General features: G+C 45.4%; 1 protein-coding gene and 2 long non-coding RNA genes across 9 annotated transcripts; 2 read left to right on the top strand and 1 right to left on the bottom strand.

Annotated features, from left to right (window-relative positions):
* Positions 1 to 823: 823 nt before the first annotated feature.
* Positions 824 to 8,014, bottom strand: LOC307211284 (kelch repeat and BTB domain-containing protein 12-like). 5 transcript variants are annotated; one of them, XM_079967776.1, is made up of 5 exons: positions 7,886 to 8,014; positions 6,164 to 6,315; positions 5,768 to 5,846; positions 3,920 to 4,147; positions 824 to 2,486 (listed from the first exon to the last, which is right to left on the bottom strand). In XM_079967776.1, exons 2-5 carry the CDS (start codon positions 6,246 to 6,248, stop codon positions 1,046 to 1,048), a joined length of 1,833 nt encoding a protein of 610 aa, XP_079823902.1. In that variant the 5' UTR covers positions 6,249 to 6,315; positions 7,886 to 8,014; the 3' UTR covers positions 824 to 1,045. The 5 variants fall into 5 exon arrangements, with proteins under 5 accessions (XP_079823902.1, XP_079823901.1, XP_079823899.1 ...); XM_079967775.1 differs by lacking the exon at positions 7,886 to 8,014 and adding an exon at positions 7,352 to 7,740; XM_079967773.1 differs by lacking the exon at positions 7,886 to 8,014 and adding an exon at positions 7,410 to 7,739.
* On the top strand, positions 4,548 to 6,460 carry LOC307211286. Its single transcript, XR_013836368.1, has 2 exons — positions 4,548 to 5,820; positions 6,262 to 6,460. It is a non-coding gene; the product is annotated as an uncharacterized lncRNA (long non-coding RNA).
* On the top strand, positions 7,949 to 18,609 carry LOC307211287. Of its 3 annotated transcripts, none has more exons than XR_013836369.1 (3): positions 7,949 to 8,088; positions 10,401 to 13,435; positions 18,368 to 18,609. It is a non-coding gene; the product is annotated as an uncharacterized lncRNA (long non-coding RNA). The 3 variants fall into 3 exon arrangements; XR_013836370.1 differs by having other exon boundaries at positions 10,401 to 16,681; XR_013836371.1 differs by lacking the exon at positions 18,368 to 18,609 and having other exon boundaries at positions 10,401 to 11,369; positions 13,236 to 16,972.
* The last annotated feature ends 5,547 nt before the right edge of the window (positions 18,610 to 24,156 follow it).

Below are 24,156 nucleotides of genomic sequence, written 5' to 3'. Positions count from 1 at the left end.
GAGGGGGTTCCAGGGTTTTTTCTTCTTCATTATTTTGGCTTTGTTTCCCCACCCCACTACTCCCGGGCCTTTACATCTCTACTAGAGATTGACTTGTGTTAGGCAACCAACCAATCTTAATTATTTGATTAACAGTTAAAGTGTGCCCCTATTTCTCTTCCAGTTCCTCCTTGCAGTACAGCCCAGAGTTGAACATGGCTTTGAAATCTGAAGGAAATAAGGGGACTTTTGCTTTGAGCCAAAGACAGAAAATATTTCTTTTTTCCACCTAGTCCAATGGTCCATCTAGTCCAGCATCCTGTTCTCACAGTGGCCGCCCTAAAGCCCCTGGGAAGCCTGTGTGCTGGGTTCAAGTGCAACAGCATTTTCCCCTCCTGCGATTCCCAGAAACTAAGATGCAGAGGCCTAATGCCTCTGACAGTGGAGGTAGACCTAGAACATGGGTAGGCAAACTAAGGCCCGGGGGCTGGATCCGCCCCAATCGCCTCCTCAGTCTGGCCCATGGATGTTCTGAGAATCAGCATGTTTTTACATGAGTAGAATGTGCCCTTTTATTTAAAACACACCTCTGGGTTTTTTGTGGGTCCTGCCTGGTGTTTTTACCTGAGTAGAATGTGTTATTTTATTTAAAAAGGTTATTTGTAGGGCATAGGAATTTGTTCATATTTTTTTTTCAAAATATAGTCCGCCCCCCCCCCCCCCAAGGTCTGAGGGACAGTGGACCGGCCCCCTGCTGAAAAAGTTTGCTGACCCCTGACCTAGAAGCTTCTGATCTTTTCCCTCATACCGCATAGTATTCAGAAAAATTCTACGATAAGTAACGTAAGTTAGAGGCTGGAATGGAGTTTATTCAGCAGCCAGGCCCCCTTGGCTGAGCCATAGGCACCCTGTCTCAAGTGCAATGAGGAGGAACCCATGTGACTGTATTCTGCTCCTGAAGGCATTGGTATTGTCGATATTAAAGGGAGGAGCTTAAGATGCCCGATGGAATCCTGCATTTAGGTGACGCCAAGGTAGCCAGGTTTGGGAAAGTGTCAATTGGCTGCTAATTATCAGCCACCCAAACCGCTGTCAAGGCTGCAGAGGCTTCTCGTAAAAGGGGCTGCAGATTTTTCTTTGGGACCCTCAGTGTTACTCCGTTAACTACAGTTAAGAATGTTACTCTTGTGTTGGGAGCAGTTTTTCGACTCCTGGTCCAGCTGGGCTCTCCGGGCTTCCACTGGTATATTGTATTCCCCACCAACACGTGGATTCTTCTCTGCCACTGCACAGCACAAGGTGGCAAGACCAGGATAGGAAGTTCTGGGATGGTGACGTCGTAGCTCACAGTGCCATCCTTGCTGAGGAAGAAACACTTGTGGGTGCCAGAGATCAGGGCCCTGATTACCGTGCCGGGTGTCTCGCGCCGGCTGCTCTCCTCAACAAGCCCGCCGATGACGAAGATCCCATTGTCCATGGTCACAGCTGTGGATTTGTAGCACTGAAAAGCCAGAGGCACCTGATTCCACACATCGGAACCTGTTTCATAAATCAGAATGCCCCTGTGAGCAAGGCCGCTTGCCCTTGTGTGAGAGAACCCTCCAATCAGGTAGAGCTTGTTTTTCAATGTGGCAGAGGCAAAATGACTCACTGCAAATGGCAAGTTGGCAATGGGAGACCAGGACTTCTGCACTAGGTCAAAGCTTTCTGCAGAATCAAGCACACTTCGGCCACTCCGACCCCCCAAAGCATACAGCTTCTGCTTACATGCTAGGAAGCCATGTTCTCGCCGAGGAGTGGACATGGATGGCAGCTGCATCCACTGGCCGGTAAGAGCATCAAACTCGTGCAGATTGCCTAAGACGGAGCCATTAAGCCTTTGTCCCCCAGAGACATAGAGCTTGTGCCCCACAGACAAGAAGCCAGAGGAATCTAGATACATCAGGGGTGGTATCTCCTCCCAGCTTTCTGTCTGCAGGCTGAATCCCAGGAAGTGAGTTTTCAGACGTTCAACTACGCCTCCCTGCATGTTGCTTACAAAAAGGCCCAAGCTCACAATCCAGTCATCGTACATGCCGTGCCTGAGACCCCCGCTCTTCCGCAACCTCCCTTCTCCGTCCAGCTGCTCCCACTGCAGGTGAGCATGTCCATATTCTTCGATTATGTCCTTCTGGACTACCGTGATCTCTTCGGAAGTAAGAAGCGGGAGGCGGACTTGTTTCAGCAGCTTCTTGATCAGTGAGAGATGCTCGGCTGGTTGAGACCTCACCCAGCGCTGCACAGCGTGGTAGACGATCAGCTCAGAAGACACCAGGAGTTTGTCTGAGGAGACAATGCTGATCACCGTGCTGGGATCCAAGCCTGGAAAGGCCTCGTGTTGAGAAAGAGGTTCAAAGTTAATGGTGATGTGGCGTGTGGCCACACGAAGCAGCGCTTGGTGGTTGTGAGCATATGCCAAAGCATAAATCCCCAGGCAGCTGTCCATAGAAATGCTGTCAGCAAGGAATCTGGTGAGAGAAAGAAATTAAATATGGATCAGTGGGGAACTGCAGGGGAATTTCACTCTCCAGATGGTGAAAGAGACAGCTTTTTGCGCTCAGCAGCAAAGGGACTGGCATGCCCACTGGCATTCTGACCTGTTATCCCACCGCCAGAGACCAACACATGCCGGTTAAAATAAGTTTGCCAAGGTGTCTGAAAAATGTACATTTTTTATATTTTGCTGGCAGCCCGCTCAAAAGCAAGATGCTTCAAGTGGAGCTAGAATTGTTTGTTGCATCTTTTCTCCAGGCTCAGGAGGAAAGGGATCACTTTAAAGGATGGGGGAAATGCATTGGAAGGTAACAGGTCAGGACTTTGGAGGAGGAAAGCTGAAACAAGCCACAGTAAGGGAAATGTCGGACACCTGAATGAATGGAACAAAATGGGATAGCCAGAGGGAATGAGTTGTGGATATGGAGAAATGGTGCAGCCAAAATATATGTGATTTGCAATAGTAATTGTGAGCTACAAATAAGCCCTTCCATGTTAAATAGCACTTGTGTCAGTGTGTGAAGTTTGGAGTATAGGCAATACTCCAAGGATCTGCATGCATCCCATCTTTCATTTTGCCTGATCTCTCTTTCCTCCAGGAAAATTCCCTCAGTTACAAAGTGAAATTAATTTAAAGGCAGTAATTGTGGAACTCCAACTGTCCCATAGCAGTTTACTTGCTGCTGAGGGCCCAGTTGAACATTACAACAAAGCGCTCAGCTGTTAGTAAACTGCTGTGGGACAGCTGGAGTTCACCAATTATTGTCTTTAAATTAATTTCATTTTGGTTAATGGGTAATGTGGTGGAATTTTTGGAGATTGATATCCTCTGTGAACCCCCCAGAATTACGACAGCACTGTGTGAACCAGTAAATTTTCCATTCTTGTTTAGCTTGCCAGCCAATACGTCTGTGTTGTCTGGGGCCCAAGTGAACACAGTCCTTGATTTCTTTGACAAACTAGGCAAAGGTCAAGGTACAGATGTCTGTCATTTTAATGAATGAAAACTCAAACTCGCTTTTGACATAAGCTCAGACAACTTACATTTCCCCAGACACTGGTGCTGGGTTCCTCCCCAATGCCACTGCTTGCTGCTGCAAGAAGCAGCAGCAGCAACTGCACTGGGCACTATTTCCCACCCCAAGCAATGCTTTAGACCTAGTGTCATTCAAGGGCATTGTCTGTGTTTATATTCAGGTCATTGTGCTGCCCCACAAATAATAATAGCTGCCTCCCCCCAAAGAAAGTTGGGAATATTCAGTGAAAAGCCTCAGATATATTATCAGAAAAATGTCTTCTGAGAAATTTCAGCTCAACTCTAGATTGTGCCTCCATACTGTATCTCTTAAGGATTTCACCCACTGATCCAAGGATCCCCAGTCCCAAATCCAAAACAGGATCTGTTTACCTGCCAATAATCTCCTGCAGTGGGCGGATGACAAGCCTATTGGCAGCTGTGAAGAGATCCTGAGCAGTCTCTGGTGTAAGCAACAACTCTCCAGTGTAGAGATAATCTAGAATTCTTTGAAGAACAGAAGAGGCCATGTCTTCGAACACAACTTGCCTTTCCCAGCATTCTCTAAAGGGCCTGGTGAACATGGCCCGGAAGTAAGGGCTGAATGCGGCCAACAATGCCCTACAAAGAGAGGCAGCAAAGCGACTACGTCAATTAAAAAAAAAGTCAGCCTTATGTTATGTATAAAAATGCTAAGCTTCTGGGGTTACATGATCCTTCAAAACAGGAATATATTTCTGCCACTCAGGATGAAACAATTCTAAGGACACACATGTTCACTATCTCAGTCATCCCTTACTTGGGAATATTCCTCTTCTTCCATGTACTGCTGCTGCGCTCAGTTGATTTGCTCTCTGTGCTTTCATTCCTGTAGCAGGTTTGCTAGTCCAGCTGTTAAAGAAACAGAACCTTCATCCCCTTAAAAAAGAGTCAGCAGCCTGTAAGCAGGCCAGTATCAGCCCATGTGATGGCCACTGCAGGAATGGCTCAAGACATTTTGTCACCTGAGGCGAGCTACAAAATTGCCGGCCCCCCCAGGAAGAAGGGGTGAAGTGAAGTTGTACACCAAGAACAGGGTGTGAATAAAGGCCACTGCAGAGGTGGCATGGGGAGGGCTGTCAGGGAGGCAGCAGATCTAGCCTCCAAGGAGCGTGCTGCAGCCATGAATGATCCCTTTCTTGGAGGCCAGATCTGCTGCCCCTGTGGATCCTGCTGCCTGAGGCAGTTGTCTCACTTTGCCTTATGGGTGATCCGGCCCTGGGCACTGTAAGGCCTAGTCTGCACAAGCAGCAGAATGGACTGTATCACTTCAGACTGCAGGTGGCCAATTACATTTTGGAAAGTTTCCTTCATAAACTATATGCATAATTAGCATGGCAAGAATCCTGGTGTACAAAATTTAATTTGCAGGAGAGCAAACCCCTCCCCCAATACACACCAAATCTTTCCCCCATTTAGATACTTTCAGAAATCCATTTTATTTTATTTTATTGGATCTGAAGGAAATAGCGCTCTCCCAGTTGTCTGCAACAAATGGTACTCAATGTCTCTGAAGGTGAAGGTTTGATTTAGTTATCACGGCCAATGACCATTGAAACCTCCATGAATTTGCCCGATCCTGTTTTAATTTAATATGGTGACCCTCACCAGACTGGATGACAATGAAATCCATAAATCAGTTGTGTGTTGTGTTAAAAAGTACTTTGTTTTGTCTGTCCTGAATCTCCTACCAAACACTTTAATTGGGAGACTGACACTCCCACAATTCTAGAGGAGGGGAACAGATTTTCTATCCACTTCCTCTACACCTTACATAATTCCATAAATCTTTATAAATCTAAATGATAAACCTTAATTTGTATAAACCTCTCCATGAATGGGATTTCTGCTAATCTTCCCTCATTCCCACCCCATTAAATGAGCCCCTGTCAGACGTGAATTGCAAATGTAAGCTTTTAGAGGCATATGACTAGCGCAAGAACCTGAGCCATTGGCTTATTCGGAATGGCAGTGATCTGGCAGGATGCATTGTGACAAAGATTGTTACACTCTTGTGTCAGAGGCTGTGTTGCTCCCATAGAGCCGGAGCATCTCAGTGCTGATGTGCATACTCTGCACTTGCCTAGGCAATTTCACCTCCCTAGGCAAAGCATTCGCTTTGCTGGCTATGGATAACATGAGCTGCTTCATCAGGCCAATATTCACTAGCAGGCTGGAGACCAGCAAAATCCAGGAACTCACCTGTGACAGGAGAAAATCCTTCCTTCAGCCATCAGGGTGGCATCACAGAGCTGGTGGGCCTCATAGAGCTGTTTTAAGCCTGTAAGGAAGGGGAGGCAAAACCAAGTTGGTGTGCTAGATCCTGACCAGAAACAACAAGGGCAACAAGAGGTAGACCTATCCAACTGGTCGTGTAAGACAAGCACAGAGAATTTGGGGGTTGATGTTAAACCTCCTGTTTCCAGCAATGCTCCTGGTTTAAGAGCATATTAAGGCACTATTCTGGACATGTTCAGTTATGGAAATTTCTTAGTCCTGCTAGAAACTCACTGGGTTCTGTTTCAGCTTTGTTTTGCTATGATGAAGGGCCATCGATACGATACAGAGCTGAACATCTATATTCTGCAGTAAACTTACCCTGAATTGTGTAACATCCCAAAGAAGTAGAACTCAAGCTTAGGTCATCCATTCCACTGCTATCCTGTTCCTTTTTGGTATCCATAATCCATCGGCAGGTTCAAGAATCTCTAGAAAAAAGGACTCCTCCGAGACTCACCAACCAGTCATTTCTAGGGAAGAAGAGAGAGCCTTCAATTGGCAGTGAGATGTTGGGAGCTAGACTACTCATGGGAGTCAGCCTCGTGGGAGTTAGAATACTGATGATGTGGAGCTCCAGGACACACCACCATCAGGCCAAATATATCCTCACAGATACTCTGCTGTCCTGAAACCCATTGTTATATAATACATTGTTTTTTAAAGTCCTCCAGGTTTCCAAACAAAAAAACTGCAGTCTCATGTTGCAGTTCTGAACTACATGGCCATGGCCATAATCACTTTGAGGCCAGACCTAATCCCAGTGCTTTTTTTCTAGAAAAATGTTTAGGGGTACTCTCATTTTCCTACTCATATTGAAATACTGCCCCTCAAAGAGGCCAAACTTAGATTCACAAAATGTTTAGGGGTATATGTCCCTCCCCCTCGAAAAAAGCACTGCCTAATCCTATCCCTCTTTTTCAGATTGTGTAGTGTCTTCTCACAGGTACTTAGGAATAATGTTCCCTGGATCAGATACTTAGGAATAATGTTCCCTGGATCAGGTACTTAGGAATAATGTTTTCCTTCTTTGCTACCTCTTGAATAGTCAACCTTCCCCTGGCCTTGAGGTTAAGAGAGGGGGGGAGTGTAACTCAGTAGCAGAGCACCTGCTTGGCATGCCAAATGTCAAGTGTCAATCCCCAGCGTCTCCATTTAAAAATTAAAATGGGAAGCAGGCAATTGGAAAGACTCCTTCCTGAAACCCTAGACAGCTGTAGCCAGTCTGAGCAGACAATACTGAGCTAGGTGGACAAATAGTATAAGACAGACTTTTATGTTCTATGAAAGGTGGTGTATCTGTTGCCCTGGAACACTTCAATGACTTACAGTAAGGGTAGGGAACCAGGGGCCCTTTAGGTGTTGCTGGATTACAGCTTCCCTCTCACGCTGGCTAGGACTGATGGGAGGTGGAGTCCAACAACATCCGGAGGGCTACTGCTTCCACACCACTGAGAGATTCCCGTATCCTGTATCTTCCTATCCCTTTTGTTCCCAAATGATGCTCACAAGGGTCTCCAGTCCATCTGGTTGCTACCAAGAACTGGTTTCAAGATGGTGCCTGTACCTGAGACAGGGATTAGTTGGTTGAGAACCACTTTGGGTTATTATAGGGCCTGGAACAAATCCTGGTGGAGAAGCAGTCCCAAAAAAACTGGGGGAAAAATGCAATCCCAGTGCTAGTCAACATGGGTCTCAGCACATAGTATGAGGTGGTTTCACATATAAAGAAGAGGGCTGATGTTCTGGTTTTGGTTGCTGGCCATTTGGTGAAACCAAGATATTTAGGCCATTGTGTCAGAAGTGTGAATTGCAGAGCACAGGAACAACTCTAAATCCCCAAGTATAGGCAGACCACCCATTATGACTACAAGCCTTGACACAGACAGGCAGCAGCCAATGAGCTGTTAATCTTTTACCATTCCCATTTCTTATTTGCATATGGGAGACCAACAAGGCATATTTTAAAAGCCATTGGCTGGGCTGGTAGGTGCAGAGGAAATAATTTCTTCTTTCATATGTAGCCCCTTTCAAAAGTTTTACTTTTACAAGTGGAGGTCAGATTTTTAAAAGTCAAGGAAATCATGCAGCTGCTGCGTTCTGAAAGAAGAAACATTTGATAGCTGTGGAGCTCAGAGATGATGTACTAATAGCCACATGATGGGTCAGTTGCCATCCAGTGGAGTACCTGAGGGTGGGTTGCCAAGCTGTTAACAATGGACATTGGAAACAAAAAGAGCTAATGGGTGGGTTGCTTTTTAAAAGGAGTGGGGCAAATGGGTGGCTTCTATGCTGAGTCAAAATTCTTTGAGGATGACCCTGCATTAAGGGACTCATCCTTTTAAATATGGAGTATCTACTTATTGTACCAGCAACCTTAGATTGCAGCCTCCAGCTACTTACACTTGCAGTGGGTAAGCACAGGCAGGTGTGTACATAAAGCTGTATCCCTACTGTAGGGGACAAGATGTTAGGATATTTCCGTTCCACCTTAAAAGGGAGCAGGATGTTTGTGTCACAGCCTGCGTATTTCCTGTTCACAGGATGTTTCTGTTTTGATAGAGCTGTTGTCTCTTTCTCTCTCTGCCTGAGCAGACCGAAGCAGGCAGTCATGTTTTTTCTTTGTTCTGACCAACGCTGAATAAACTTCTAAATGATACTCTCCTGAGTGCAACTTTCGCTGTGCATTATCTGCTGATAGAGCGTGCATCAGTTCTGGAATGTGGAAAGCTATTTTCTGGAGCTCGTGTCGCTAATTGCTGATACTGCGTTTCTACGGGAGGTCGATGGACGTCCGGAGACGGCTTGGGAGCCATGATGGACTTTGTCTCCCTGGCAGTATCCCAACACAAGATACCTTGGTACTTTAGGGCTCACCTGGAGGCTACTGTGACACACCATATGGAAACTGTTGGTTGGCATCTGTGTCTGTACTGGGAGACAATGGAGGAGTGCGCCTTTGGAAGGTTACAGTGCCTGTTGTGGCTATAGAGACCAATACAGGAGAGAGATGCTTTATTGCAGTTGGGCAGACGAAGGCATACCATGGTGCTGTTGCAGGTGTACCATGGTGTTTCTTCTCTTTGTGCTCCTCCCAGCAATCATTCCTCCTCTGGTCACTGCTATGGTCTGTCTTCAGGCGCTGCAGTCTGCAAGGGATTCCCACACGGTGGGGTTTGATGTTGCCTGCCTTCACATCACATTTGCAGACATCTTCGTAATGCAGAGCTGGTCTGCCAATGGGCCTGGTGAGTAGGAAATTGCCCAACTGTATGTCTGCAATGGCAGTTTTGTTCAGTTTAGTGTTACCTGCTCTGCTTGTCTCCATTTAATGCTGTTTATTCATTTTTTTAATTATTTATCAAATTTATATACCGCCCTATACCCGGAGGTCTCCTGTTACTGTTGATCATTTAATTAACTTCTATTAGATTTTTTTTAGGGACGCGGGTGGCGCGGTGGATTAAACCACAGAGCCTAGGACTTGCCGATCAGAAGATGAGCAGTTCGAATCCCTGCGACGGGGTGAGCTCCTGTTGCTCGGTCCCTGTTCCTGCCAACCTAACAGTTCGAAAACGCATCAAAGTGCAAGTAGATAAATAGGTACTGCTCCAGCGGGAAGGTAAACGGCGTTTCCATGCGCTGCTCTGGTTCGCCAGAAGTGGCTTAGTCATGCTGGCCACATGACCCGGAAGCTGTATGCCGGCTCCCTCGGCTAATAAAGCGAGATGAGCGCCGCAACCCCATAGTCGTCCACGACTGGACCTAATGGTCAGGGGTCCCTTTACCTTTATTTAGATTTTTTAATATAAAGCATTGCCTCATCCCACTGGCCCCTCTGGTAGGCAAGATGAAGTTCCCTCGTGTCACAGAAAAAATATCCTTACTGGCATTTAGGGGGTTAAATCTAACTAAAACATTGCACTCTATTATGTGGTAGCCGCTCAAAATGCTTCTATGTAGCTAAGTCACATGGTTGTAATAATATTTATTTACCATATGGACAATTCCAAAGCACATGGGGCAACTCTGCGCCATCAGCCCCTTGGAACAGGCAGTGTTGGTTTTAAGACCATCCACACAAAGTCAGGGTCATCCACGTAGTAAGAGGATTTCAGACATTACAGTCCCTGCCTGGAATGCTGTCCTGTGAATTAGGAATGGGCACAGCGTCTTTGCATTATCCGCACAGGTGATGGCATATAATTATTGTATTATTGCCATCATGTTGTAACAAGGGGGAATTTCAGGTTTGAGCACATTAGCTTGGAGCGCATCCCATGTACATTATGTCAAATGCTGCAGCCCAAAACACTTAGTCTTCACCTGGAATAAGCCATGCGGTAGATTTAGAAATTCAGTTTTTAATTGCAGTCAGCTTTCCTGATCTTCCTGCTGGTGGTTGGCATCTCGTTAAAAAATGCCACCCAGCAGTGTGCAGGCTTGGTGTCAAAGACTGTGTGCACGTCCCCATCTGGCTCCATAATTACTACCTTCACATCAGCAGAGGAATGTTAATAGGTAATATGTAAACACAAAATCTTTTATGTTTACCTAGTAAACATCTGGATGGAGAGCTTTGGATAATCTCCGATTGGGCTAGAAAAACAAGGGTGGAACAGAATCGTGGAGAATGAAAGCAGGAGGACACCAGCAGAGCTCTGCATGGGGGAAGGAATGGAGCGGCAAGGAGAAGGGGGCTTCTGAACAACTTTAGGGGCCAGCAGAACTGGAATAAAATAAGTCTATGGCTATATTAGCAGCACATCAGAGGAACTCAAGTGTCCTTCTGCATCTTGTTTGCTTCCCGGTTTGCAAACCTATCCTGCGGGGTGCAGAGAAACCTTAGTCTCTGGAGCCCCATGTGGCCCTTCAGACCTTTCCTATTGGCCCTCTAGACTCTCCCTAGGTTGGGTGGAGGATGGGCTGTGTGAGAGTATGTACGAGGTAGTCTACTGTAAAAGGCATATTTGCTCCACCCAGTTTTGTCTCTGGCTTTGCCCACCATTTTCATGTGGCTGCCCATCAAAGTTAGTCGACATGACTAGCTTAGGTTCATGAATTTCAATGGGTCTATTCTGAGTATGACATAGTGGAATACAACCCATTAGGTTGGACCGAGGCTTAGCCATGCTTAGAGTTACTAAAAGAAAGGGATCATTTAAGTCCCATTGATTTCAATAGGTCTACTCTAAGCATGACTATGTCTGGGTTTATTATCACACGAATAATCATCATTGTGGTAGGAAATAAATTTATAAGTTCCCCCCCTTTCCTTTTAATGTTTCTTTTTCCTTTTCTTTTAATGTGTACACATATTTTGCTTTTTTGTATTTAATAAGCTTTTCATTTTAATGTTTCATTGCTTTTTATTTTTTGAGTTCTCTTTTGAGTTCCTCCTACGCTGCAGTTTGGAAATACAAAATGCAGTCGAACAAACAAACAAATATTTGATTTTCATCAGTAGTGGGAGCTCCCTTGTTCTACATTTCAACATGACCATAAGAAACAATATCTCCAAGTTCAGGTAAGTAAATACTTTTCTTTTTTTAAAGAAATAAAAATACAGACTTGGTGACAAAAAGCAGTATATAAACACATTGGGTTGGGTGCGTTTCAACTAAGTTGTTGCATGTGTGGAATGAGGTCCACTTGTGCACCGTTCCCCCCTCTCCCCCTCATGCCCCCTAAAGCTGCTCTGAATTGTTGATGACATCCATCTGTCTTGAAAGACAATGGGCTGCTCTGAAGGGTTGAAGGAAACCAAAGAAGAAGAAGAAGAAGAAGAAGAAGAAGAAGAAGAAGAAGAAGAGGAGAAGTTTGGATTTGATATCCCGCTTTGTCACTACCCTAAGGAGTCTCAAAGTGGCTAACATTCTCCTTTCCCTTCCTCCCCCACAACAAACACTCTGTGAGGTGAGTGAGGCTGAGAGACTTCAAGAAGTGTGACTAGCCCAAGGTCACCCAGCAGCTGCATGTGGAGGAGCGGAGACGCAAACCCGGTTCACCAGATTACGAGACTACCTCTCTTAACCACTACACCACACAGATTTATGGGGAGAGGAAAGGGAGGGAAAGTCTTGTTGCATGATTACACCTTGTTCCTCATGCTCGTACCTCCCTGCTTAGCACTGCAGTGAATTCTACCCAATAAATATTATAGTAATAAAATAAATAGCAATCCTAAAGTTTCCATGTGGGGATCTGCATTTGATCTAGTTTTTCTTTCTACACACCTAAAGGTGAAATAGCACTATAATATTTGCAGTGTTTGATAAATCCCTGCCAATCACAACTGTATTTAGTTTGCATTGGGAGAGGTCTGAATTACAGAAAATGTCAGAATTATAAATGTCTGTGCAAAATACCAAATGGCTCCAGTAATTCCAATTACGTGCCCAAGTCAGGTCAACCTTGGCATCATCTCTAGGAAGAGATGCTCAGTTTTGGCAAACTTTAAATACGAAACCTGACAGATCAAAATAAATAAATCAATAAATAAACCAGCCATCTCTTCTGCTAGATTCTGCATTTATTTCTTCAGAGCTGATAAATTTAAGGCAAAAAGAAAAAGAAAAAAGAAAAAGGGAAAGCTGAATGCTCAATAGCTTCATGAGACTAATTATGATAAACAGCCCCATCACAGTTAATATCCGGCCATTAATTCCCAGATGGAGCTGTGGAAAATGTCAGGATTGGAAATGTCAGCTCTTTAAGAGGACCTGGCAGCCACTGAAGTGGGGACTGAAGCCTCAGCCTGATATTAGGAAGGGAAGGACAGAGGCACAATTCAGGACAGAGGCAATAAATGGGAGCTGTGCAACTAAGCAGCATCTTCCCACTGGGGTATATGTATCTATTCACTTTAAAACGGCGCATACGCTCCATTTCTCCTAAGAACAGAATCCATAGTGGCTAGTCACATAATATTAAAACATAATAAAATAACCAATAACATTTTTAATTAAATGTTATTTTTTAAAAAATTCCCACTACCACAATTTAAAAAGCAGCCCGGAAAACATTTAATGTAACACGAGGAGCCCCCAGTGGCACAATGGGTCAGTGCATCTGGCTGTTAACTGGAGTTTTGGTGGTTCGAACCCACCTAGGGACGGATGTGGTCAGGATTCCTACATTGCAGTGATCCTTTCCAACTCTACAACTCTATAATTCGATGATTTAAAACACTAATAAAGGCAGAGTGAGAACACTGCAACAAATGAAATTCCCTCCAAAGAGGAAAGTATGCAAGTGAACAGGACAGGCTTGCCTGATGCTCAAAAGTTAACAACGCAGGTGACATGTGGATCTCTTTTTGGGATGGAGTTCTGTTGCCAGAGTACGATAGAAATGACTCTCTCCCCTTTTGGCACTTGTCTGATGTCTGCAGGTAGAGTCACTGGAGGAGAGGCAGTGATGACCGTCTCAAACGTTGGGTGCTCTCATGTGGGACAAGGTTCTTCTTGACCGAGTGTCAGGCCTTGGTCAACCTCCAAGACAAGCTGTAGATGGAGGCTCTGGTTATGGTATCCCCCTCTGAATGAAGGGGATCTGTACGGCTCTTCAGTGGGACATGTTACAAGGAACCAGGTTTGGAGCAACCATGATATAGAGCTAGCTCCTCAGGTCACCTGGGCTGGCTGAACTGATGAACCCCTGAGTGGCTGGGGAAACCCAGCCAGATGGGTGGGGTATAAGTAATAAAAGTGTTGTTGCTGCTGCTGCTGCTGCTGCTGCTGTTACTACTACTACTACTACTACTACTTTACCATCCTTGGCCAATGTATGGGTGGTGCTCCAGCACAGAAAAGGTTGGACCAGTGGTGGCTCCTTTAGGTTGTGTGCTAGCTTGGTGTTGTAGAGAGCAAGTCAGCTGGGCCCTGTTCCCTGAGTCCCCCTGTTTGACCCTGGTGGTACCTTACATTAGTGCTTGAAAGGTCCAATGGAGTAGGCAGTGCTGGCTAGCAGCTAATCCAATGTACAGTGGTTATGAACAGTCCTGCTTACGAACGCTTCAGGTTACGAACTCCACAAACCCAGAAGTAGATGTTCCGGGTTGCGAACTTTGCCCCAGGATACGAACGCAATCCGCTTCCGGGGCCACGGGAGGCCTATGTAGGGAATGCGCGCCTTGGGTTAAGAGTGCTTCGAGTTAAGAACGGACTTCTGGAACAAATTAAGTTTGAACCTGAGGTACCACTGTAATGGGCCTGGATAGCAAAGTGCTGTTTTCTGAAGGATTGAAATGCCTAGGCCTCCATCAGTCAGTGTCGCTGACTCAGAAAAGCAATCAGGACTGGCCTAGTGTGAGCTTTTGTTCTGCGGATATTTGAAAGGTGGAAAGGGAACCTTTCCTCTCCATATCCTCCTGCTGATTGCATGGAAATCAGATGTCAGAAAGGTGAGTGAGGATTTGTGTTGAGGTACACTGATTATGTTATGCCTAAGGAAAGCATCAAAGTGGGACGACCAGTTTTTGATGGCGTTTGGGCAGAATACTTCTGATCTGCCTAGTGTCGCTCCCTCACAAAGAGAAGCAGATTCTGTTTACAGAAACAGCTCTTGCTCTCTGAAAGCACTGTGAGAGACAGAAAAGCAACAGGAGCAAGAAATGAGAGAAGCTGCACATGAGCAGTGTTCTCCTTTCTACATGATCCTTAAAGATACAAGATCCCCTTTGAAGGTGCAGGATCCATATACATCAAGGGGAGAATTTCTGCCAGTTGAAGCTTTTATAGCTACAGTGGAACTACCAAGAGGGCCCTCAAGAGGGTCTGTAGGGAAGGAAGTGAGCTTCCGGGTATTTTCGGCTTGAATCATTCCGGGCTTTAAACACTAATGTGAGCGTCTTGAATGGGTCCCAGAAACAAACTGGCAGCCAGCACAGCTCTGTTTAAAATGAGTTATATGGGATCTAAATGGAACCCCAGCCAGTAATCTGGCTACTGCATTTTGGACTAATTGAAGTTTCTATGTCATCTTGAAGGGCAGCTCCACATAGCAATAATCCAGTCTGGAAGTTACCAGAGCATGGAGTACAGTGGCCAAGCCATTCCTATCCAAAAGGGGCGACAGCTGGCAGACCAGCTGGAAAAGGGCATTGCTAACCACCAAGGCCACCTGAGCCTCTAGTGACAGTGCTGAATCCAGCTGGGTGGTGAACAGGATGAAGATTTGAGTATCCCTCCTTCTGCCTGCCACTTCTCTGCTTCAAACTCTGCCCTCTCCACACCACTATTTGGATGTTTGGTGATGAGCTGGGTTCCTAAACCTGGATTTCCCCAAGATGTATTCTCAGACAATCAGAGGGATTAGGTATGATGAGGGAATAAATCAGCGCTCGGTAATTCACCGGCAAGGCAGGTACAGAAACACACAAGATGTAGACAGAAAACACACAGAGAAGCATCAGATGCAGAGGCAACAGTCTTGGACCTTCAGGGCGTTACATTTCCCTTTAGCTGAACAGTTCAAGCAAGAGAGCCAGAGTCAAAGAACAAGAAGTTAACAAGCGATAATCACCCTTCATTGCTTGCACCTTGCCCAGTTCCTTGTTAGCACCATTCCTGACCCGGAGTTTCCTGCCACAAATCCATCTGATGCCTGAGCATCTTCTTGGGGTGAATTAGCAGGAGTTCTGATGTTTTGACTTAATAGCTTGGCAATTCAGGAAGCATGCATCTTTGTTTATTGGTGCGCAGTTGGTGGCAAGTATCACAATTGTACACAGGCACCTCAGATGGACACCTCATCAAACAAAATTCATGATTTGACAAGGGTGGGAGGTGACCTGCTTCTTCCCAGTCATAGAGTTGAGAGGGACTCATTTGATTCACCCCCCTCTCAGTGCAGGACTTGCAATACAGGATTCAGCCACAGCAGGGGTAGGAAACCAGTGGTCCTCCAGAAGTTGTTGGACTACAACTCCCACCGTTTCTATCCACTGGCCATGCTGGCTGAGGCTGATGTGAGTTGGAGTCCAACAATGCTTTGAGGACCATGGGTTCCCCACTCCTGAACTACAGCATCTCTGGCAGCTGAGCATCCAGCCTGTTTCAATGCCATCCAGCAAATGAGGGCCTACCATCTCTTCCTGCTGCAGTCAGTTCCTCTGTCAAACAGCTTTTGCCCTTAGGAAAAACTCCCTAACATGCTGATCACTCTTGCACCTGGAAATGGTCCGTGGCAGCCATTGCAGTTCTCTGGCACCCTCTAATTGTGCCTTTATTTAGGCATGGCTTATGGGGAGTATGGAGGGTGAGAAAAGCTCTAACAGTATGTCCTCGGACATCTGACAAATGAAAAGAGGCACATTTGTTCTATGGGAGTGTAGCTCCTCATAGTGGGGGAGAAAGCAAGTGAAGTGAACAAGCCAATTCCATGGTGGTTGCTGGTAAACTAAATCAAAGCCCTTGGGCAGGCGTTGCTTCAAATTGTGCATGGCTCTGTTGTTGTTTAGTCGTGTCTGACTCTTTGTGACCCCATGAACCAGAGCACGCCAGGCACTCCTGTCTTCGTGCATGGCTCTACCATATATTTGTTGATTTACTGATAGGACAGGCTTCTTTTGTGTTTTTCAGCATATCATTTTTTTAAAAAGAAGTTACTGAGCCCTAACCATTTTTGTAGTAAAGTTTTCAGCAACCGGATTTAGGGAGGATTCAGGAGAAAGAAAGAAAGAAAGAAAGAAAGAAAGAAAGAAAGAAAGAAAGAAAGAAAGAAAGACGACACGTCGCTAGTAAATAGGATCATTTTGGAGGACGAGCTCTAGTGTTAGGCATGCAAAGGAAGAATAGTCTCCTGCTGGTTCACCATTTCCTGTTGGTTGGGAAACAGGTAACAACCAAGGACAGGGCTTATTCACCACATGCAGTCTCCACGATGTGCCCTCAGCTGAATCCATGCTGGTCTCCTGCTTGATTTTTTTTCTGTGCAACAGAAAAGAACCAGAGCAAGGATAACTCAGGGCCCGTTGCCTGCATGAAGAAAGGTGGATAGTTAGCAGAAAGTTCCTTCCCATGACTCATCATACTTTTTCAGAGAATTCATTCAAAACTTCCAGTTTTGCTCTAAAGTGACATGCCAGGAACTAGAGGACAGTTACCACTGCAGTGTCATCTTCTCTTCCACAGTCAGGCCGCTTAAAACACAACAAGGTCACCTTCCAACACATACTGCATTCCAAGTCCCATTTAGATGTTGCTGTACACACCAGAGGTAGGGCAGGGATCCAATGCACATGACCTGTTTGGTTTCTGCAATGCTCCCAAACTACTATTCATGAAGGTGTCACCTAAACATGTGCAATGACTGTCTCAAATGGACACACCTCAAGTTAACTGTGAAACGAATGTGACCTAAGCTTTCAATTCAGATTGAAGCTGGTTTGAGGGGGAAACACACCAAACAGCAGTATTTCTGAAGAAATCATGGGATAGCACTGCATTGTGGATAATGGTGGGTGTACAGGCAAAGGTAAAGGGACCCCTGACCATTAGGTTCAGTCGTGGATAACTCTGGGGTTGCGGCACTCATCTCGCTTTACTGGCCGAGGGAGCCTAACGTTTGTCTGCAGACAGTTTTTCCGGGTCATGTGGCCAGCATGACTAAGCCACTTCTGTCAAAACCAGCGCAGCGCATGGAAACGCTGTTTACCTTCCATCTGGAGCAGTACCTATTTATCTACTTGCACTTCGTGCTTTCGAACTGCTAGGTTGGCAGGAGCAGGGACCGAGTGGGTGTACATGCATCCAAAAGCCAGTTTCAGGTTGATGTGGACCATGACTATGTAGGGAGAGTGTTGATAGCTCACAAGTCAAGCACCAGCACATAAATCCATAAAACCCATGTTTAAAAATAAGCAGTAATTACCAGCAGGCTTATAATCTATGCTAGGGCCTAGGCCTAGGAGACCAGGGTTCAAATCCCCGCTTGGCCATAAAACTCATTGGGTGACCTTGGACTAGACACTTACCTCTCAACCTGATCTACCTCACAGGGTAGTTGTGGGGATTAAGTAAGGAGGACGGAGAACCACCTATGCCACCTTGAGCTGCTTGGAGAGAAAAGTTGTGATATAAATGCATAAAAATAAATAAATAAATAAATGTGGACCACAACTCCCATCAGCCCTAGCCAGCATGGTTGAGGGTCAGATATGATGGGAGTTGTGTTCCAGAACACCTGGTGGGCACCACGTTGTCTATGTCTGATCTAAGGGATTTGGGAAATGGAAGGCAAAACGTTGATGCAAATCAAGTGGGGAAAAGAAGCATGGCCTTGTTGCTTCCCTCTCCCATGTCACAGCCAACTATACAGGTTACCTAGCCCTGATGTCATGATTTCAGCTAGAGAAAGATGATTTTTAATTAGAAGGAACACAGCGTAACGTCTATAAATAGCTTCCTCTTGCTACCCACAAAACACTAGACTATTTTTATAATGCCACATTTTGAAATATCATTAAGTGATTTGTCAGATATATTTTAAGGCTGTTGCCATAACATGTGATATTTACTCCAGATCGACACAACATCATGTGGCTAAGGAGGTGGGTGTAGCGACAGAAATGGAAGGCCCGCTATTCAACAGCCCAGGCGATCACACACACCTCTGCAGAGAGAATCATTGGTGAGACCTAAAATGTCAGCCTTCCCGTTTGGTACAGCTTCACTCCTACTACATCAATATAAATGGAGACACAAGACCATGACAATGTTACCCAGAATGTCAGCATGTACATTTTAAAGCACGTGGAATTAGATGGTAAATGCATTTTTTGCACTATAGCTTTTTTGTTGTTGTTTAGTCATTTAGTCGTGTCCGACTCTTCGTGACCCCATGGACCAGAGCACGCCAGGCACTCCTGTCTTATAGCTATTATAGCTATTAGGCTGGCTTTATAACAAGGGGGAGGGAAATACAGTATATTATTATTTTATCTTTTTTTACTGTGACTTTTGTATTGTTTTAGAGCTCTGACCAGGGCCAGATTTAGGTTTGATGAGGCTCTAAGCTACTGAAGGTAATGGGGCCCTTTATATGTCCAGTTGTCCGTGGTCAACAACAAATTGTTGCCGTTTTTTGTGTTGAATATATGCTATATGGTAATTTATGAACCTAATAGGTATCTAAAGCCATTTGCACATAGAAAAATATGTACTTTATCAAAGTAATCGTTTTATTTTGGAAATGTACATCCAGTTTTCTTCCTTTAATTTTTTTGGGGAACCCCAAGAGAATGGGGCCCTAAGCTATAGATTGTTTAGCTTATACGTAAATCCGGCACTGGCTGACAGTGGAGGAGGAATGGGCTCCAAGGGTGGAAGGACAGTCTTCTCTGCTTACAAACCTGCCTTCCTACCTAATATCCTATGGCTCCTTGGACTCAAGGATTGGGCCTAGAAAAGCCTTGCCTATTGGTTGCTCCTTGCTTGATCTCAGACGACAGCAGCATTTGGAGAAGGGCCTCTTAATGCACATACAGGTTCCTGTGCAGGCATGTTGAACTTTGAAAGTTAAAATTAACACTTTAAATTGTACTGTGAGGTGAAGTTACAGGCAACTATCTGTGTCTCTACCTCTCTCACACCTGGCATCACATACAATGTAAGGTGTGGGGAATGTGGCCGTGCTTCATGCGTCAAAATGGGAGCCATGCTGGCCCTAATTTGGCCCATGGCCAGAGGTCCCCTACTCCTGGGTATTGACCCACAATGGTGCCATTATTAGACTATTAATTCAGAATAAACTATTTTAAGACTCTCATTTAGTAGAATTACATGGCTAGTAATGAAGGGGGAAACCCAGTCCCTTTTGGAGAAAAATAATGAATAGCCACAGCCTGTTGGTACTTGTGGATCTTTTCAGTGTCCAATTGAGGCTCATGTCATGTGGGACATTTCGTTTCAGATCTCTGTAAAGGCTGAAGGGTATGGAGACCAAATCAAACGCGCAGACACTTATTTGCCTGTCAATCACAAAACTGTCTGGTCTGCCATGGCTCAGTAGCTTCTTGAACTCCCTGCTAGTTAAACTTCTATGCTTTAATCTTCTGACTCACTGAAGCATTTTGTCTCAAGCCTTGAAACACGCAGTAAAAATTAAATGAGATGAACCACAAAGACAGAGAAGGCTTGCTGTGAATTCAGGCTTTGAAGGGCCTTGGAATAAATCACCTAGGTTTTCCACAGGGAATATACTCAGCTGGGGTTCATCTTACCATCCTTTACTACCTTTCAGGAGGGGAATCTGTTTCAGGTTGCATTGAAACTGAGAGAATTACAGAAAGTAAAGGCATTGCGCATTCTCTTATACGTTATGCTCTTGCTAAGTAGAAAGAAGTGCTTGCGGGATTCATAGGAAACGTTCTGGTCAACAGTTCAACTCGGAAAGTTTCAGACACTTGTTAAAACTTATCTGACACTGGGGAGCTAATCAGAACATTAGTGTGCGCTAAACAGTGACCCTGAGTCCTTGGAAGGATGCTTGCCTACAACAAGCTTTTGCACTCCTGATCTCAGGTGCAGCTTCCCGTTCACTGTAGGAAACCTGGATATTTTCTTCTTTGCAAGTTTCGTTAAGACAAGCATTTCACTGTCTGATTCATGGCCACTGAGAGAGGCCCCAGAAGATGGTCATTGCCTGTGGTTCATTGGGTAATCTCCACTGCCCCCTTGTGGCCAAGCTGCTGGCCCCTGTTTATCAGAATATCAAAACTATTTACAGTATTTACTAATACTAGTTTGCAGCCGACCATGGGATTCAGAAGCTATTCATTAACAAACACTGCCATGCCAAAAGACTCAGATTTGTTTTGCTTCTTAATTATTATTATTTTCTAATTTGCATCAGTTGATACTGAAGCTGAACCTTCAGACACATTTTGGGTTGTATACAAAGGCAAACATTATTATTATTATTTTTAAAAAGGGACACGTGCAGAGCAATCCTACGTTGGTTTTCTCAGACACAAATTATACATTCCATAGGATTTACCATTTATATATATGGATACTACATTCCCAATCCACTTTGTCCAACCTTCAAAGCATAGCTCATGAAGATGTTTAATTTATTTTATTGATGATGTGAAAGTGCTTAGAAATATTTCATAGGAAGCGATTCAAAATTAGAATTAAACAAACAAATGTCATAACAACACTGCCATCCTGTACATGACACTCACACAGAAGTCCAATTAAATTCAGTGGGGTTTACTTTAGAGTAGGGGTGTATAGAATTGTGCCTAAAGTGCCTTAGCCTTTTGTGGCTTGGGGCAAGGGGCAAGGTAACAGGCATTATTACTATTAATGTTAGTACAGTGGTACCTTGGTTTACAACCATAATCCGTTCTGGAGGTCTGTTTGTAAACCAAAACAGGTTATAACCCAAGGCGCGCTTTTGCCAATGGGGCCTCCAAATTTTTTTTGTTCGTAATCCCCCCCCCCCCAAAAAAGGGTTGTAATCAAAAAAAAAAAAAAAAAAAAAGGTTGCAAACCAGGACGCAAACTTCCGGGTTCGACATGTTTGTAATCCAAAATGTATGCAAACCAAGGTTCCACTGTATTGCTTGAAGGCAAAAAACTTGCCACTGACAACCAACACAGATAATAATAATAATAATAATAATAATAATAATAATAATAATAATTTATTTATACCCTGTCCATCTGGCTGGGTTTCCCCAGATTGTCACACACCATACTTGGTAGTCACTGCTGCATTTATACTATATTGTCTTTTTTAAAATCTGGAGCGCAATAAAACCCTTTTGATCTATAAGGCATCTCAAGAGTTCTTCCTGCATAAGCCAAGAATGCATGCCTTCACCAGGTCGGGAGTCAGGGTCCCATCACAGTCAAACCGTTACCCAATAATCTCTAATGCCTGAAGGCTGCAATTGCACCTTCTGCCATGACTGGTGCTGGTAAAAAATTTTCAAACTCATGTTGGTAGCTTCAAGAACACTGTCCAATCACCTTGTCCTCTGTAATACTGCGGGCCAAATAGTTCAAGGCATCTCAGAATCATTTACCAAGCCCAGGCAGTGCAGGCAGAGTGTCGGATGCTCAGTTTTTGTTTTTTAAATTTATTAAAGATCTTGGTTCACACAAAAATGTGTGTTGCCCCTCTCCCCCCCCACCCCGTCATAAGGTTTTTTACATTTGATGTGAGATATTATAGAGTAAGGTGGGAGAGGGAGAGGGGAGAGAAATAGAATATAATAATAATAATAATAATAATAATAATAATAATAATAATAATAATAATTTATTATTTGTACCCCGCCCATCTGGCTGGGTTTCCCCAGCCACTCTGGGCGGCTTCCAACAGAGATGAAAAATACACTAAAATGTCACATATTAAAAACTTCCCTGAACAGGGCTGCCTTCAGATGTCTTCTGAATGTCAGGTAGTTGTTTATCGCTTTGACATCTGATGGGAGGGCATTCCACAGGGAGGGCACCACTACTGAGAAGGCCCCCTGCCTGGTTCCCTGTAACTTGGCCTCTCGCAGTGAGGGAACCGCCAGAAGGCCCTCGGAGCTGGACCTCAGTGTCCGGGTAGAACGATGGGGGAGGAGACGCTCCTTCAGATATACTGGACCGAGGCCATTTAGGGCTTTAAAGGTCAGCACCAACACTTTGAATTGTGCTCGGAAACGTACTGGGAGCCAATGTAGGTCTTTCAAGACCGGTGTTATATGGTCTCGGCGGCCGCTCCCAGTCACCAGTCTAGCTGCTGCATTCTGGATTAGTTGTAGTTTCCGGGTCACCTTCAAAGGTAGCCCCACGTAGAGCGCATTGCAGTAGTCCAAGCGGGAGATAACCAGAGCATGTACCACTCTGGCGAGACAGTCTGCAGGCAGATAGGGTCTCAGCCTACGTACCAGATGGAGCTGGTAAACAGCTGCCCTGGATACAGATTTGACCTGTGCCTCTATGGACAGCTGTGAGTCCAAAATGACTCCCAGGCTGCGCACCTGGTCCTTCAGGGGCACAGTTACCCCATTCAGGACCAGGGAATCCTCCACACCTGCCCGTCTCCTGTCCCCCAAAAACAGTACTTCTGTCTTGTCAGGATTCAGCCTCAATCTGTTAGCCGCCATCCATCCTCCAACCGCTTCCAGACACTCACACAGGACCTTCACCGCCTTCACTGGTTATGATTTAAAAGAGAGGTAGAGCTGGGTATCATCTGCATACTGATGAACACCCAGCCCAAACCTCCTGATGATCTCTCCCAGTGGCTGCATGTAAATGTTGAAAAGCATGGGGGAGAGGACAGAACCCTGGGGCACCCCACAAGGGAGAGCCCAGGGGTCTGAACACTCATCCCCCACCACCACTTTCTGAACACGGCCCAGGAGGAAGGAGCGGAACCACTGTATGACAGTGCCCCCAGCTCCCAGCCCCTCAAGACGGTCCAGAAGGATGTCATGGTCGATGGTATCAAACACCGCTGAGAGATCCAGCAGAACTAGGAAACAGCTCTCACCTTTGTCCCTAGCCCGCCGGAGATCATCAACCAGTGCGACCAAGGCAGTTTCAGTCCCATGATGAGGCCTGAATCCCGACTGGAAGGGATCCAAATGGTCCGCTTCTTCCAGGCGTGCCTGGAGTTGTTCAGCAACCACTCGCTCAATCACCTTGCCCAAGAATGGAAGGCTTGAGACTGGGCGATAATTGGCCATCGTGGCCGCATCTAAAGATGGTTTTTTAAGAAGCGGTTTAATAACCGCCTCTTTCAGCGGGTCTGGGAAGGCTCCCTCACGGAGGGAAGCATTCACCACCCCACGAAGCCCATCGCCCAGTCCCTCCCGGCTAGCTTTTATAAGCCAGGATGGGCAAGGATCCAGGAGACAGGTGGTTGGCTTCACTCGTCCAAGCAGCCTGTCCACATCCTCGGAGGTTACAGATTGGAATTGATCCCACACAACTTGACCAGACAGGACTCTAGCACTCTCCCACCCCGGCCCTGCTCCCACGGTGGAGTCTACTTCTTCCCGAATCTGAGCGATTTTATCTGCAAAAAAATTTGCAAAATCATTGCAGGAGAACATGTGGCCCGTACTGGGCCCCGATGTTACAGGTGGTTCCGCTAAATTGTGAACCACCTGAAAGAGTCTCCTGCTGCTGTTTTCTGCAGATGCAATAGAGGAGGTGAAGAAAGTCTTCTTCGCCGTCGCTATCGCCACTTGGTAGGCTCGACGTTGAGCTCTAACCTGTGTCCGGTCAGATTTGGAATGAGTTATTCGCCACCGGCGCTCTAGCCGTCTCAACGATTGTTTCATTGCCCTCAGATCCGTG

This window comes from Podarcis cretensis (assembly GCF_951804945.1).
Source record: "Podarcis cretensis genome assembly, chromosome: 2".
Taxonomy (NCBI): domain Eukaryota; kingdom Metazoa; phylum Chordata; class Lepidosauria; order Squamata; family Lacertidae; genus Podarcis; species Podarcis cretensis.
This window is presented reverse-complemented; position numbering and strand designations above follow the sequence as displayed.

Coding starts and splice junctions, on each gene's coding strand:
- LOC307211284 (XM_079967776.1), bottom strand. CDS start 6,248: ATGGATACCAAAAAGGAACAGGATAGCAGTGGAATGGATGACCTAAGC. Junction 5,847..6,163: donor GGGATGTTACACAATTCAGG/GTAAGTTTACTG, acceptor CCTTCCTTACAG/GCTTAAAACAGCTCTATGAG. Junction 4,148..5,767: donor AGGATTTTCTCCTGTCACAG/GTGAGTTCCTGG, acceptor CTCTCTTTGTAG/GGCATTGTTGGCCGCATTCA.